The 15,816-nt window shown below is 40.7% G+C and overlaps 1 protein-coding gene across 2 annotated transcripts in view; it reads left to right on the top strand.

Annotated features, from left to right (window-relative positions):
* Nucleotides 1–15,816, top strand: part of snx29 (sorting nexin 29) — a 152,323-nt gene that overhangs the window by 112,718 nt on the left and 23,789 nt on the right. For both annotated transcript variants that reach the window (XM_047377283.1, XM_047377284.1), the window contains exon 19: nucleotides 15,314–15,454. In XM_047377283.1, the coding sequence (XP_047233239.1) occupies nucleotides 15,314–15,454 (141 nt within the window). The remainder of the gene's footprint in view (nucleotides 1–15,313; nucleotides 15,455–15,816) is intronic.

Below are 15,816 nucleotides of genomic sequence, written 5' to 3'. Positions count from 1 at the left end.
AGATTTTTATTAGTGAATACTTTTTAAAACGTCCTTTTCTTTCCACTTCACTATTAGGCACTAATTTGTGATGATCAATCAATCATTAGTCTGATAAAATGCATTGAAGTTTGTGGTTGTGATGTGAGAATGAATATGTCTGGAAGTTTCTGTAGAGTTAACTTTTAATTTGGAGTAAAACTATTGTTTTAATTGAAATGTGGTAGAAGTTGTTTAAAGTGGATGCAGGAATCCACGGGGAGTTCAGCTATAATCACTGCAGTTGGGATTCGTGGATTCACTCCAGCATCGCAGCCAAACGTTCTCCATGTGTTGTGCAGATATAGCCTGATTTCTTCCTCTCAATAATGATCTCCGAGAGACTGCTGTCCAGCCCTGGAGCGGGGATAAAGCGCAGCCCATCTGGTGTATTGGATACTTCCCTTTCCCAGAGCTATATCCGTCTAATGGCTCCCAGTGGAAACGGCTTTTGTTCTTAGATGGGCTAATGGATGGCCAAGGTTGCCGCAGTCACTTGTTAAGGTGAGGCTGTTGTGCTGATTGAACGTCAAGCCAACATCTTTAAAGACCTGTGCGTTTCCCTAGCAGAGGCCAAGGGTCTCTTAAAAAATACCCTCCAGTGAATACCAACGTCTTTTCTTCCCATTCTCGCTCATATGCTCGCACAATTGAACCAGTGATTAGAGCAATGAGCCAAAGCTGAAGCCGGAGAGGGTTTGTGGGAGCCTCTGAGAGAGTCTGGGGATTTTAGAAGCAGAAGTCTAAGTTAGGTCACAGCAACCTTGTGGTTGAAGAGAAGCTAAGGTTTGCTAAGAGCTCTGTTCTGCTGCTACACATAATGAGCAGAAAAGGTTGGCTGAACCACCACTGCTTACACCCTCTCTCCCCAAATGTCTCCCGCCTTCTTTTCCCTTTTCCTGTCCCTGGGTCTCTATTCATCTCTTCTGCAGCAGAAATTTTAGGGCATTACAGGGGGTCTGAGGCTACTCATACTACCCCCTCACTACCACCACCCCACCATTTTCTCTGAAATGATATCTAAAATGCAGGAAGGCTCGGGGATGGATGATAGGAGACAGACAGTGATGGAGAGAAAGATTGATGCATTTTCCCCATTATACGTTGGGTTCTACTATTTGTGGCCTCTGGGCCTTGGTCCCTCCATCTCTCCAACCTTTTCTCTGCTCTTGTCCTCCTCTAAAGCCATAATGACCATATTAAAGCAGCTGCAGCAAGTTAGGTGATAGAACCAGCACAAAGTAGCGCATAATTTAGAAGTGGAGGGAAAACGACACATAGTCTCCATAATTTTTCACCAAATTCTGAAATTGTGGATCAGTACTTTGCAGTACCGCCTGCAGTGCTGTCATAGCAGCTGGTCTTTTGGTGTATTGCTCTACCAGTTTTGAACATCTGGAGACTAAAGTTTTTTGTCTGTTTTTCTTTGCAAAAAGATGGAGAGTTACTTCCCATTTTCTTTGCAAAACAACTCAAGCTTAAATTGGAAGAAGAGTAGTTTTTAAGTCACACATTCTCAGTTTGATTTAGTTCTTTACTTTGACTAGGCCATTCTAACTCATGGATATGCTTTGATCTAAACCATCCAATTTTATCTCTGGCTGTATCTAAGAGGTTTTCTTCCAGGATTTAGCTCCATCCATCTTCCCATCAACACAGACCAGTTTCCCTGTTTCTGCTGAAGAGCAGCATCCCCACTGCATGATGGTGCCACCACTATGTCTCCCAGTGGGAATGGTGTGTTCAGTATGATCAGCAGCTTTCAGCTGGCTTCACACGATTCCTTTATCTTGTCATGTATGCTGGTGTGCTGACTAACATGTGTTATGTGTGTCTAATCATGAGGAACTGAAGGGGATTTTGTTGAACAGTCCTGTGATGTGCCCCTTTTGATGCTCCTGTTTAGCATAATGTTCATATACTGAGAACAATGAGGTGGAATTCACAGTGTTCTGCTGCGTCATCATTAGGTACCTTACCTTATGGTGTTATTGGCTCTGTGCTGTGATGTTGAGGTGCTTTTGCACATGTACGGTTTACATGCTGTTTTAGAGTTGCAGCCCTCGTTTGGTCAATATCTTTTACACGTCCAAAAAATCTGTGGCAGACTGGCTTATGTGGTGATCTGGTTTTATACGATACAGCGTTAAATGTGTAGGAATGCAATGCAGGAGGGTTATTTTCCTATGGTATCATGTCTTCATGTTCATGAGGGATGGAAGAATGAAGAATGGGGAGATGGAGTTCTGCAGGAGTTGCTCCAGTCTGTTGGTAGTGAAGAAGAGTGAGATCCTTGATACAACTGGCTGAAATAAGCTTCCTCTGCAGAGCTGCTGGGCTAAAGCGATAGGGGAGCTTGGGAGTAGACCCGCTCCTGAGGCGGCTCAGGCATTTGCTCAGGATTTCTTTGGGTCCTTTTGCTTTGGAGGTTTTCCTCACACATCCCACTCTCAGGGGAGACCCAGAACTCACTGGAGGGACCCCTCTCTCCTGAGAGTGGCTTCCGATGTCCTAAAATGAGACAAATGTAAAAGATTTTTAAATATGAAGACATTGTGGACTACTGAGGTGTAAACCTGACATAAGGCAGAAGCTGGGGTGGAACGGACAGGGTTCTTAATTATGCTGGGTCAGCAGAATAAAAGGTTTGGCTGATGCTCACCAGTTCCATCTACTGGCAGGACATGGGTATTTCCACCGTTTTGCCCTTCTTGAAAGAAATGTTTCTTTTCCAACCAGAATATCCGTTTACAATGTGGAAAAGGACCTGAAGTGGTCACATTGTTGACTGTTATGTCACACATGAGATGAAGGTTTAGCTTCTCATAATCGTACATTACCCTGCTTTTTCCCCCATCCTATTCTCATTTGCTTTCTTTTCTTTATTTTTCTGTTTCTTCTTCTTCTCTGTTTGTTCTACATTTTCTGGTTACCCCTAATTTACTCCTTTTTTTCTTTGCCCTGACCTGCAGTCCTTGGTAATTAGAATTCAGCCAATCAGGATAGGCAGGATGTGAGGGTGGAGCTGCTCCTTATGAGTTCCAGGAAGAAACCCTCCCACCTCCACAGCATAATGAGTCTTAGGTCTGACCTTAACACTACTTCTCAGATGAAATCCTCATACACTCCTACATCTCCATTCAAGGTCCAAAATAACTTCTTTAATGTGACCTGATGGTATGTACATACAAACAGAAGAATGGCATAAAGCTAGCAGCTCGGGTCCACAACTCTGCAGCTGTTTTACATATACATCTCCAAGATATATCTGCATATATTTCAAAAGAGCAGTTTTCTTTGATCAGCAAAAAGTTGAGCTCAAAATTTCAGCACAAAGTCAAGACCTCAGTATAAACTCCTCCGTGCCTTTATTATGCTAATGCCACAGAATCCTGTCTGCTGCAACTTCCCTCTAACTCATTTGCTTCCCTCTGTCCTTCACACGTTTTTCCACCTCCATATAACGGCATCACGTTTAAAAGATGTTGCTGGTAAACAATGTGGGCACATGTTTCCACACAAGTACATTTGTGTAATCTCCTCTCCGTGCATCACCCGGCTCCTTTAAGTGCAGCTGTTTGTGTAGTAGAAAAACAAAGAGTCCCAATTACAAGCAGTTGCACAAACCAAATCTCCTGTTGCAGCGCCACCCGTTGCCCTTAATATGCATCATTTGAAACCACATAAATCAGCCGCCGGATTAATAATTGACATGTTCTTGTTGACGTTCTTCTCGGATGCCTGAATCGTGAAACTGGGAAATGTGTTCAGGACTTTAATTCCTGTCAGTCGCTGGATGTGGCTGGGGTAACTAGGGAGACCCTTTCCATCCAGACCTGCTCAGTGCGAGCTTCTCTGATTAGCTGGAGGCTGCTGCTGGGCTGCTTTTACAATGCAGATGAGGTGGTCCATCCATATGCATTAATATGAACTTTTTATTAATGTATTGGGGTAACATTGAAAGACAGATGAGCGTTCTGGTTCTGGATGTAGGTACTCCTCTCAGTCCGTTGCCGTGCACGTCCCGAAGTGTGTGATTATGGTGATGATAATGGCCGGATGGTGATGGAGGGAGATGACTATTATGCTGATGATGGTGATGATAAATGTTTTACAGAGACGATGATGATAATTACAATTGTTGTCTTGGTCGTACATCCATCAGTCATAGATTGAACGCCCTCGGGAAGGTGCAGAGGTAGCGTTCGGTGCAGCCCTGGCCCCTCACCAGCTTCATTTGCATTACATTTCCATTTTAGGCATTTTAGTCAGTACTGTTATCCAAAGTGATTCACGAAAAAGAGGTTAAGATGGTGTGGCTCTTCCAGTAGCACTTGAAAAGCTGTTGATGGTTGTTTGTTGGCAGCTGCAGGGCTTAAATCTACTGACCACTGAGCTTAGGGAGGTGAGATTTTGAAAAAGTGCTAAAATTGTCAGAATGCATGAAAATCACGGGAAAATAACTTTCACCCTTTCTCTCAATGCAATGAATGAAAGTGCCAGGACATCATAAGAAAAGACTCATCTGATACATTCATTTAAATTAAATCTCAAGTGGATTAAAGCAAAGGATTCCACACTCTTTTTATTTATTAAGCACAGATAGATCAAACTAAATACACCACAGGATTTAGCAGCTTGTGGTCACCTTTAACAGAAATAACAAGAAGACAATGTTTTTTGGAGGACTTTTGACTCCACTATACAGCATTGGTTCATTGGGGTTTGCAGGAATTCATTTCTGCACGGCTACCTTTTTGGTCCCACCACTGCTCTTCAATCAGGTCAAAGTCTGGGCTTTAAATTTTCCTGTAGATTTGCTGCTGTGTTTGGGATTTCAGGTCCTGTTAATGACCCAGTTTGGACCAAGCTGTAGCTGCTGGACAGATGGCCTCACATTTATCTCTTTGGTAAACTGTAGAGTTGGTTGTCCACTTAATGATCTGAGCGTTGACTGCAAGAGAGTAAAAGAGAGCAAGACTTTCAGCAGATAACAGGAAGGTCTGAATGGAATGCTGCTACGTTGCTCTGTTTTATTCTTTGATTTTTTTATTCTAAATTTGAAAATGTTTGCAGCTGTTTGAAAATCTCAGTACACGCAGATAGCCAATGTGAATGTCAGAGGACTTTGACTCATTTAGGGATGACACAATAAACATAATGTTCAGTAATGATAATACTGTGATACTATCAAGTTAGCGCATCTTTATTATTTTATTTTTTGAGTTCTGAAGAAGAATGATAGTAATGATTTTTATCTTCTTCAATAAAAGTAAAATCTTTGACCTATTTGGTTTAGGTTTTGGTGGGATCGCCAGAGAAAGTTTGAGAACCACTGAGCTAATTCATCTAACCACACTGATTGCTAATATATGAGGCCAAAGACAGTTTAAAATGTTAACATTGTAATTATTTCATAAATCATTCTTTGTTTTAAAGTATTAGTAAAAGCCTGTTGTACAGTGTCTGCTCTGCTGCTAACATAACTAATTACAGCAGGCAGACTGGATGCTGCTTTATATCTTCTAGTTGTTAAAGTAAAACGTGAACCGAAATCAGCCACAAAACTGTGATCGGTGCATCTCTAATTTCTTTTAAATGTGCTGCCGGCCACTTTGAAAGAATCAGTTCTTGTCTGTTCCTCTTCAGGAAAAGGTTTCCTTTAGTTCAAACCTAATTTTATTTCCGTGACTACATCTGATCCATGTCATCTTCAGCCCTTGGAGGACCTGCATTCTGACACACTTCATCCTTTCCGTTTGCACATCTTGGTTTGGATGTGATTTCTTTTATATCTTCGTGAGCTCCAGGAAGATGCTGGGCAGTCTGAGCTTCAGTTCTGCTGTGGTGCTTCACCAGCAAGCTGACCTCCTGTAGGCCATTGTTTAACAGGTGGGAATGTGATACAGTGGGGAATGGGAAGCTGGTCTATCCCCCTGAGATTAGGATGTAACGATCCTGAGAGGAAGTCAGGGGAGTGGGAACATCTCTTCTTCACCTAAGAGACGTCTTCATTTAATCTTGAGGTCGAAACCCAATTAATCAGGATATGGTTTCCCTTCTTTTCCCTTCTCCCAATCTCCTGTTTCCCTTGTTACTTCTAATGTATATTTACCCAGTCTCTTTGTCTCTGTAATTGCCTTCCTCTCCCTCTTGTGCTTCATTTTTCTCATCACTCCTCTGCTCCCTCCCCTCTTACTCTCTTCCCCATTCAGCTCCGCTTTGCTCTACATCCTCTGTTCCCCGCCCTTGCCCTCAATCATTTGCTCACTGACTTCCTTGCTGGGCTTGCAGCCCTTTCACATGCCCTGTCAGTGGCTCATTCCTTCAAATGAATGAGGCGAGAGTGAAAGAGTATCTTACGGTGACTGAGAAGAGACAAAGCGGGAGCTGATGGAGGAGAGGGGTGGTGGACATGACCGGGAGGTGATTGTGACAAAAGAGCCGTATTTTGATCGGCTTTCCTCTGGCTGGGATCGCAGACCGGTGGACTTCCTGGCTGAGCGCACCCGTCTTGTTAAAGATGCAAACCAAGTGAAACGTTTTCAGGGGTGGAAATTAACTTTAATGCCAGTTAGGAACCTAGGAAATAAATTTTCACTGCTACAGTTTCACAGGTTTTTCTCTGAATTACGTTTCCAGATGGAGAAAGTAAAATATAAATGTCCCATGCTAGCAGGAGAAACAGCAACACACTTCTCTGTCCCTGAAGTCTCTGGGACAGGGGTGTCCAACTCCGTTTCAGAGGTGTGGAGACTTGAAACATCATACATGCTTTTACTATCTTTCATATTTGCAGTTTGAATTTTGTCCAATAAATATTCTTTAGTTTTCTGTAACCCAAAAGCCCACCGAGGGACAGACACTGGGAATTAGCTGAGGCTAAAAGTGTAAAATGTACGATATTTGTCTCTAGAATAATAAACCAGTAAATGAAATGAAAATGTGCATTTTACCTAATATGAGACGGGCCTTTGTGTTCTTTTGGGTCAACACTGGTTCTGATCTTGAAACTCTCCATGGAGGCCATTTCTGTCCAGTCTCTACTTTCTTATTGCTGAATCATGACCTCTGACCTTAACTGAGGCAGTGAGGTCTGCAGAGCTTTAGCTTCTGGGTTCTTGTGGGACCTCCTTGATGAGTCGTTGATGAGCTCTCTGAGTAATATTGGTAGATCAGCCTCTTGTGTGGAGGTTCTCCGCTGTTCCATGTTTTCTCCATGTGTGGATCATGGTTCTCATTGTGGTTCTCTGGAATCCCTAAACCCTAAATGGCTCTGTAACCCTTTCAGACTGTTAGATGTCAGTGACTTTTTAAAATCTTTTGGCCTACTTAATGTTGTCAAACAGGTTCTGTTTGAGTGATTTCTAAATTCTGGTCTGGCAGTAATCAGGCCTGGGTGGGACTAGTAATATTTAAGAAAAACATTTTTATTTATCAATGTTAATTACTGAAGGGAAATTATAATATTTTCACATAGACTGGGTTGCTTTAGGTGGGTTCTTACATCAGTAACTGAAATCATCATTTTAAAAGTGGATCTTTGATATCAAACCTTGTCTGATGCTGGGCTGGTTCTGGATAATTTACCACAGTGGGAGCTTGGGTTCCTTTATTAATCCACAGAAATAAATGGTTCCTGTTAAAAAAAACTGAAGTTTTAGGGTTTGGTGCTTTTTTTTGTCACAAAGTTTCTGCTCATTTGGTTTAGTAATGCTCTTCTGAACTCGTATGTGCAAGAAATGTTGCAATGTAGATGTGCACTCAACTTTAATTTCCAGTTGTGTCTCTAATGCAGATAATAATTGACTCATCTCCATTCTCATCACATCCACATGCTTTTTGCAGGTCAGCAGTGCCCTTTCAGCTTTAACATGTATGGGAGGATTTGCAGCAGATGGAGTCCTGTTAGCTGGGTTGATATGATGAGCGATGTGACATTTTCCTCCGTTCATCCTGTGAAACAGACAAACAGAAAAAGATCCTTTCACATTTAGATTGTAATGCATGGGCAAAGTCTGTTTTTTGCATTTTAATGAGTGAATAAACCTTTTTTCTGATTGTTTTAGGCTATTGAAAACAAAAAATCTACTTATTTATGCACCTAATGTTATCTCCATTAAGAATGTAATTAAAATACAGATGTTAAATAACTGTAAATGTCATTTCGTTTATTTAGTAAATCATGTTAAGGGTGAAGTTACCGACTAGAGACATTTATAAGAAGACCTTACCTGTACCCTATGAACCGTCGGTAGTGGTTGTTTTGTCGTATATATTTTCCTTTTCTCTGTCTTAACTTAGTTTTTCCTGTTTTGCTGCTTATACCGTTTACTTTCCTTATCAAAGAAGGCCTGGAGTTGTGTTTGACTCTTTTAGAGATAATGGTGCTTTCATTGCTCCAAAATATTCTGTTAAATATTCGCATAATCAACTTTACTTTGTAAGTTTTGTCTCAGAAGTGTGCATTTGGATTAATACTTTTCCATTTTCATCGTCTCGAATCACTGAACTCAGCATTCGAGGTAATTACCATTCATTGACTATCATCTCTGCTGTCTCTACCTGCTTTTAATTATTCTCCTTTGTTTTTAAAATTCAATTTAGTGAGAGGTAGGCTTTTACATTTCAGCCACACATAGAAATCTGCCATAAACCTGGTAAATATGTTGTTTTCTGCATAAAGTTATAACCAGTTAGTTTCTATAAATCAGGATATCAACAGAAACATTATTTTAATAATTCAGATGAAAAAGTAAAACTTGCTTATAGATACATCCACAGAGTGAAATATTTCAAGCCTTTATTGTTCATTTTCATGATTCTGGCTTACAGTTTATAAAAACCTTAAATTCAGTTAGTCAGAAAGTTAGAAAATCACAACAGATCAATAACAAAAGATGTTTAGTGTAGATACATGGACCTGCTGACAGTATCTCTGTGTTCAGCATCTGAATCTGAATTCCATAAACCATTTAGCATTCTTACATAAGCATGTACACCAATGTCAGCATGCTAACATTCAGCACATTAATGTTAACTTGCCAACATTTAGCACGCCAATGTTAGCATGCTAAAGTTTAGCACGCCAATGTTAGTGATGCAGTGATGTCCTCTTTAACATCGTTTCTGACGTTATTTCATGGCTATGAGCAAAGGACTGCTTTCCCTGAAGTTATTTCAGGTGTGAAACTGCAGAATTGTGCAGAAGGTTTAATCTTTTGTTCTACCTGTTCTATAAAAGTAAATCCTGCACCGGGGTGATGAGGATCAGACCAGTTTGCATTTTCTGAGTTGTGTGCAGGAAAGTTGAGGACAAAGTGAGAGAAGGTCCGGTTCAGTTTAAAGCATGGTTAGGTTCTACAACAATATCCCAAGCTCTGAACATCTCCCATTATTCTGTTCAATGCATCATCTGAACATGGAGAAGGGATGCACCACCTGCAGACCTACCAAGACATGGACCTCCACCTAAACTGACAAGCTGGACAAGGAGAACATTAATCAAAGAAGCAGCCAAGAGACCCATGGTAACTCTGGAGGAGCTGCAGAGATCCACAGTTTAGTCGTCCACTCTAGCAACCACATTTAGGAGTTTAAATGGTCCAGTCAAAGTTCAGGCTTACATCCAATTGAGAATCTGTGATGTGACAAAAGATCTTTATCAGAGGTACAACTGAACTTCTGCTGGTTTGCAAAGAAGAATGAGCAAAAACGTTTCTAGTTCTCTCCAGATGTTGACAGCTGGAGGAGACAGACCCCCAAAGACTTGCAGCTATAATTTCAGCAAAAGGTGGTTGACTCAGGGGCTTACCACACTTTTCAGATTGTATTTGTAAAACAATCTTTGAAAACCTTTAATCATTTTGCCTCCAATTTCAGAACTTTAACTTAAAATCCCAATAAAATACATGGAGTTTCAAGGTTGTAACTCAACAAAATGTCAGTTGATTCTTTCCTCTACTTTGTGCTCACGTATTATATTATGTGATATATGGCTGGATGCACAGGAACGTTTCTGTAATTAACATAAATTCAGGTTTTATTGTTAGAATGTAAAAAATAAAAACAGTAACTGAAATGTGTCACTCTAAGACAATATTCATGGCCAGCTTTAAAACACTACGGGGATAAAACTTGACTTTGATGTAATTTATTTAAGCACATCATCAACTCACATAAGTTGCACTCGTGTACGTTAAAGATGAGGTTTATGTTATTTTTTCCATGCTGGTCAGAGAGAAAGAGTAAACAATTCAAGCTAGAATCCTCTTTGGTATCTGCTGCCGCTGCTTTCAGTAGGTTTCCCCTGGATACCGGCAGAACCATGCATGCTGGCACAGTTTGGGCTTAGCGCAGCCCTAAGGCTTTTATATTTTCATTAATTTTGTCAATAATCTTTAACCCAAATGGCAGTAGCCTATCTACACAGATAGGTGACAACTAGGTTCTGTCTGAAGGTGTTGCTGTTGTCATTCCAAGTGTATTTAAATCTTTTCTGTGTTTAGCTCAACTCCAGCATGATATGACATGTCAGCTTATTTGGAGAGAGAACCTATATAGCAGAGTATTGGCATTAATTTGCACGGAAGTCTCCTTCCCACGAACAGGCAATCCTCATTAACATTTAAATGAACAGATTCCCAGTGTGCAGTTGGTGTCATGTGTCATTGAAGAAAGCATCAGTTCTGGATAAAGAAACAACTTTCTCCACCTAAGTCAGTCTCAGTGGACAAATATGCAGCAAACCTACGTTGTAATACATGTTCTGTTACGATTAAACAATTACATTTCCGTGACATTTCACTTTCCTGTGACGTAACCGGAGGCTGACAGCAGCCAGTTTGCAGCTGATATGTAAAAGTAAATTACAGCATTCCAGCACTTAAAATAAATGAAAATGCACACAATGGAAGTGGGTTTGTCACAGTTCATTACATCAAACCTCAGCAACTATTTCACTTGATCCCTCTGAAACTTCATTAAAGACCCTGTCATTGTTTGAGTGTGGGTTCCTTTAGGAGTTATCAAAGACGCGGAGCTTAAATTTTAGAAAAGCAGTTTGGACGTTGCTGAGATTGCTGACAGCAGTAATGATAGAGTATTTTGTCTTTGGTAGATGGTGTGGGTGATGTGTTGTTTAAGACTGTTATGTGTGAAGATGTTGGAGAAGGTTGCTGGTTCTTCTGCTATTGCTGCTCATTTATGTACTCAGACCCAGCAGAACCTATGAGGCTTATTACAGTAACATTAGCTACATGTCTGCTGACACTGACATCTGATGTCAGGATGCACACAAGACATATTTGCACATTTACCCTCACACACTTGAACTTCAGTAGCATCCTATTGTTAATCCACAGGGTTTATTTATTATTTTTTATTTTTTTAACCGTGTGCTGTCCGGCAGAGTAGCTCAGAACTGTGCCAAGAAGAAGCCCAACAGATTTACTTTCATAAGTGGAGCATTACAGCTAACACTTTAATGCTCCGCTTGATATACATGAAAAAAAAAACTTTTTTAGCAACTGCTTTGGGATTATTTCAGTTGCAATGGACACAGAGACAGAAACAAGGGAAAAAAGATGCAAGAAAGAGAGAGAGGTGGGGGAAAAAGGAAAAAGGGAGAGATAGAGAAATGAATAGAGGAGCAAAAGAAGGAAGGAGAGAAGGTAACACCCTAGAAGACAGCTTCTACACCTGCAGAAACATATATAACAACAGCAACCTTACAGAAAAGTTCACAGTACTAATGAATGCAAGATGTATTTATTGGCAACTGCGGCTCAATATAGAGCATTAGTGTATCTGTTAACACCTGTATCTCAACACCTTTGGGTCTGAGTGTGGGCCCGACAGAGCCTGTGCATTGGCCCAGGCACCGGGCGCTGAGCCAATGCAGAGGCGCTACTTAAATGTCACAACAATCACCTAATAATATTACTTCATCTTGTTCTAATCTATGCAGATACTCTGTCTGCACTGATAAAGATTCATTCACCTCTTCATAGGGAAATCTTCCAGTTGCTCCAACTGACGGTAGCCCAATCTATTTTGTTTTTTTAGCTGATAATTATCTGACTGCTTGGCCCTTATGGACTATTAAACTCTCATCCATTAAATGTCGACTAATGACCATTTGTTTCCCATTTGGCTCCATTTTAAGTCTATATACACAATTTTGAAGAAGCCAAAAGGATTTCCCATTCTCACTACATAGGTTTTAGTTTTAATGTTTTACACAGTGTGATGGACTGAAAAACCAATAATCTGTGTTTGGGTTCCTGGGTTTTTAAACCTCATAAGAGGGAAAAAAGGAATGCCTTTGAGAAGAGATCAAGATAACTTTGCTATTTTATTTTAGTGGACCAGGCCATCCTGTGTGGATATCCTGGTAGGTGAAGTACGCACACATATTTATAAAAACTAAAATAATTTCTCTGAGTGGAAGTGTCTCTCATAGTCATCAAACAGTCTGCTGAGTAAATACGACGGCAGAAAGAAGAATAAATATCTGTCTTTGACTTTCTCAACTTGTAAAAGAGAGAGTTTTTTTGAAGTATAATGTGCTCCTGAAGTCAGGGATGAAGTGCTGAGAGAGCAGCGACTGTGGTCCATTAGTGGCCTTGTCTACTCTCATCATGTCAGCCATTGCTGTCAGTTTAATCAGCTTTGGGTTTTCCCTGCTGTGCAGCTTCCACTGTTCTACTGTGTTCCATTGCATCAGATAAATCACATCTGAAAACAAACAAATGGCATCTTAGTTCCAATCAAAGAGCGGCTGATTTCTTGCTGAATTTACTCCTGAGCTTTCAGCCAGTCAGGTACCAGTTCTAACCTAATTACTACTAGCCAGTTGATAAGGTCATTGAAGCTTTTCGGACTTTAATATAACCACTGTGTTTCACTGTGGGGATGATATGTTGGGGTTGATGTGTAGTTCCAGTTTGCTACATTTTGCATGTTTTCCAAAACATGTAATTTTGGACTCATCTGAGCAGAGCTCCTTCTTCCACATGTTGGCTGTGTCTCCTACATACCTGAGGCAAACTACTACCTAGAGATTTATGGCTTTCTTTCAAACATGGTTTTCTATTTACCAGATTTTACCAGAAGTTCAGATTTGTTAAGTCCATGACTGATATTTGTCCTGTCAACAGATTCTCCCAACTGAGCTGTGTGATCTCTGCAGCTCCACCAGAGTTACAGTGGTCCTTTTGGCTGCTTTCTCTGACTAATGCTCTCCTTTCCCAGCCCGTCAGTTTAGGTGGACCTCCATGTCTTGGTAGGTCTGCAGGTGGTCCATCCTCTCTCCATGTTCAGATGATGGATTGAACAGAGCTCTGGGAGATGTTCAAAGCTTCGGATATTGTTGTAGAACCTAACCCTGCTTTTAACTTCTCCACTACTGGATTAGATTCAATGACACAAATCTGGATCTGATTACTGATTTGGGGACTTCTGAATGCAACTGGTTAAACTGGATTTTATTTAGGGCTATCAGGGTAAAGAGGGCTGAATTTAAATGCATGCCAAAATTTTCACACTTATTTGCAACAAAGAAACTATAATTTTCATTCCACCCTATAATTATGGTCTTCTTTGTGATCTATAACATTAAATCTCAGTAAAACTGATTCAGGTTTCAGACTGTGATCTGACACAATGTGAAGACGTTTAAGGACTGTATCAGCCAGCTAGTTTCTATATCATAGTCCATGGAGGTCCATATTAGGAGCTGATTCTGCAACCTGCTATCTGATCACTTTGTGAGGTAAAAATGTTGAGTTGTTCCCAACCGCCCCACTGATGGTGCAAAGCAGGCTGTAAGTGGGTGGAAGGAGATGCGCTAATTATTTAATTAGAGAATAGAAGCGCACACTTTCACAGTCTATCCTGGACACGATCACAGTGTTGTACTCATTTGTTCACGTAAGAAGTGACCAAAATAGTCGTGTGAAGAATGAGTTGGAGAGGAGAGTTCAATCGCTGCTTACTTTTCTCATCCCCACACCCTTGAACCGGATACTTTAAGGCGAAGCTGTTAAGGAATGCAGTGTTCAGCCCAAACTACCAGGAGAGAAGTGATACGATGTTTACAAAATGTTGAACAAACAGGAAAAATGTGGCGTCTGTTTGAATTCAGCCCCCTTTGCTCTAATACCCCTAACTAAAATCCAGTGTAACCAATTGCCAGCTGCTCTCTAAAGGTCTTAGATGTTTGTTGGAGAACATCAGAGAACAAATAGCAACATGAAGACTAAGATGGGAGAATCAACTATTATTTGGGATTTTTTCAAATCTGTCCTTTATGGAAAAGTAACAACAAAAAAACTTTTTTAAGAAAGCCAAGAAGTTGCAGCTTTCCACAAAAAAATTGAGGAAAACAAGAAACATGTTGAAGAAGATTATCTGGTCAGAACTTTTGGAAAGCGTCCAAAACCTACGTGTGAAAGTAGTCTAACATTGCACGTTACCCTGAACACACCATCTCTAAGGTGTAGCATATTGGTCTTATCCCAAATGTGCTTCTCCTGGTTGAATAGAAAGGTACACCACACTATTCAGATTTTTATTTGCAAATTATTTTTTAAAATCATGAATCACTGTCCTTCTACTTCACGGTTATGCACTACTTTGTGCATAAAATCTCACTCTGAATGTAACATCCTTTAATGTGGAGATGTTCAAGGGGTAAGAAAACATTTGCATGGTGCTGGATGTTGATGAAACACAGAGCATGAGGTTTAACATTTTACCACCAGTTATGTTCTTTAATAATTTATTTATTTTTATCCCTGTTAGATTGTGATGGTTCTGTATTTTCAGGGATTGTTAAAAGCTGTTCAGCTCTGCTTTGTGTGTCTGTTCTCGTTTTTTTCCTTCAGTGAGAATAAAACCCAACTCTGTCTTCTAATACGCTCATCTTTCCTTCTCTCTCTCCACTCCCTCCATCTTTCACGAGTCTGAATAAAGCAGCTAATGGTGCATTGAAATGGTGGCAGCGCAGTCACGACTGTAGACACTTTCTGTTGTGTTTCAATATGTAAGTGAAAACGCACGTTTACGAGGACAAGACGTTCTGCCATCGCTTCATTTATTATGAGGTGCTGTAAGAGCCTAATGATCAGCATGTCAACCAAACTGTAACCCATTTACACTGTTGGTGTATTTTTCATCTGTCCTTTTATTAAAGGATATTTCTAATATAGATAACTGTCCAAAGAATAAATTGGAGGATGTTTTGTTCCTCAGAAAGGAAGACTTAATGACAGTGATGTCTGTTTGTCCTCAGGTGTACATCCGCATCCTGGACAACGAGTGGAACGTGTACAGACGTTACACCGAGTTCAGAGAGCTTCACAACCAGCTGAGAACCCAGTTTCCACAAGTGGACACCTTCACCTTTCCACCCAAGAAAGCTATTGGGAACAAGGTGAGGTGACTCCGTGTGTCTGTTACGTGACCAGAGCCGGGTTTTAACTCGATGTGAATCAGTGCAGAGCTCAGGCTGCAGCTGATGCAGGGATCATAGGCTGCTGTGTGGTGAAGCATCTGCATCTGTATCTTTATGAAAATAAACCTAAAGCTCTAGCTTAGGGTACGTTTCTGCATTGCAGTGTTAAAGTTTCTTTTGTACATTATGATCCTCAATCAGCACCATCTTGATGTTATCATCCGTGCATCTGACTTACCCTTGGTCCTGCTAATGTGATGCACCTGCATGGTGAACATCAGGATGTGACTGATCCTGCATGACTCATTTGGTGCAGTAGAAGTGCTTATGGACAGTCACCA

This window comes from Girardinichthys multiradiatus, chromosome 10, assembly GCF_021462225.1.
Source record: "Girardinichthys multiradiatus isolate DD_20200921_A chromosome 10, DD_fGirMul_XY1, whole genome shotgun sequence".
NCBI classification, from domain to species: domain Eukaryota; kingdom Metazoa; phylum Chordata; class Actinopteri; order Cyprinodontiformes; family Goodeidae; genus Girardinichthys; species Girardinichthys multiradiatus.
This window is presented reverse-complemented; position numbering and strand designations above follow the sequence as displayed.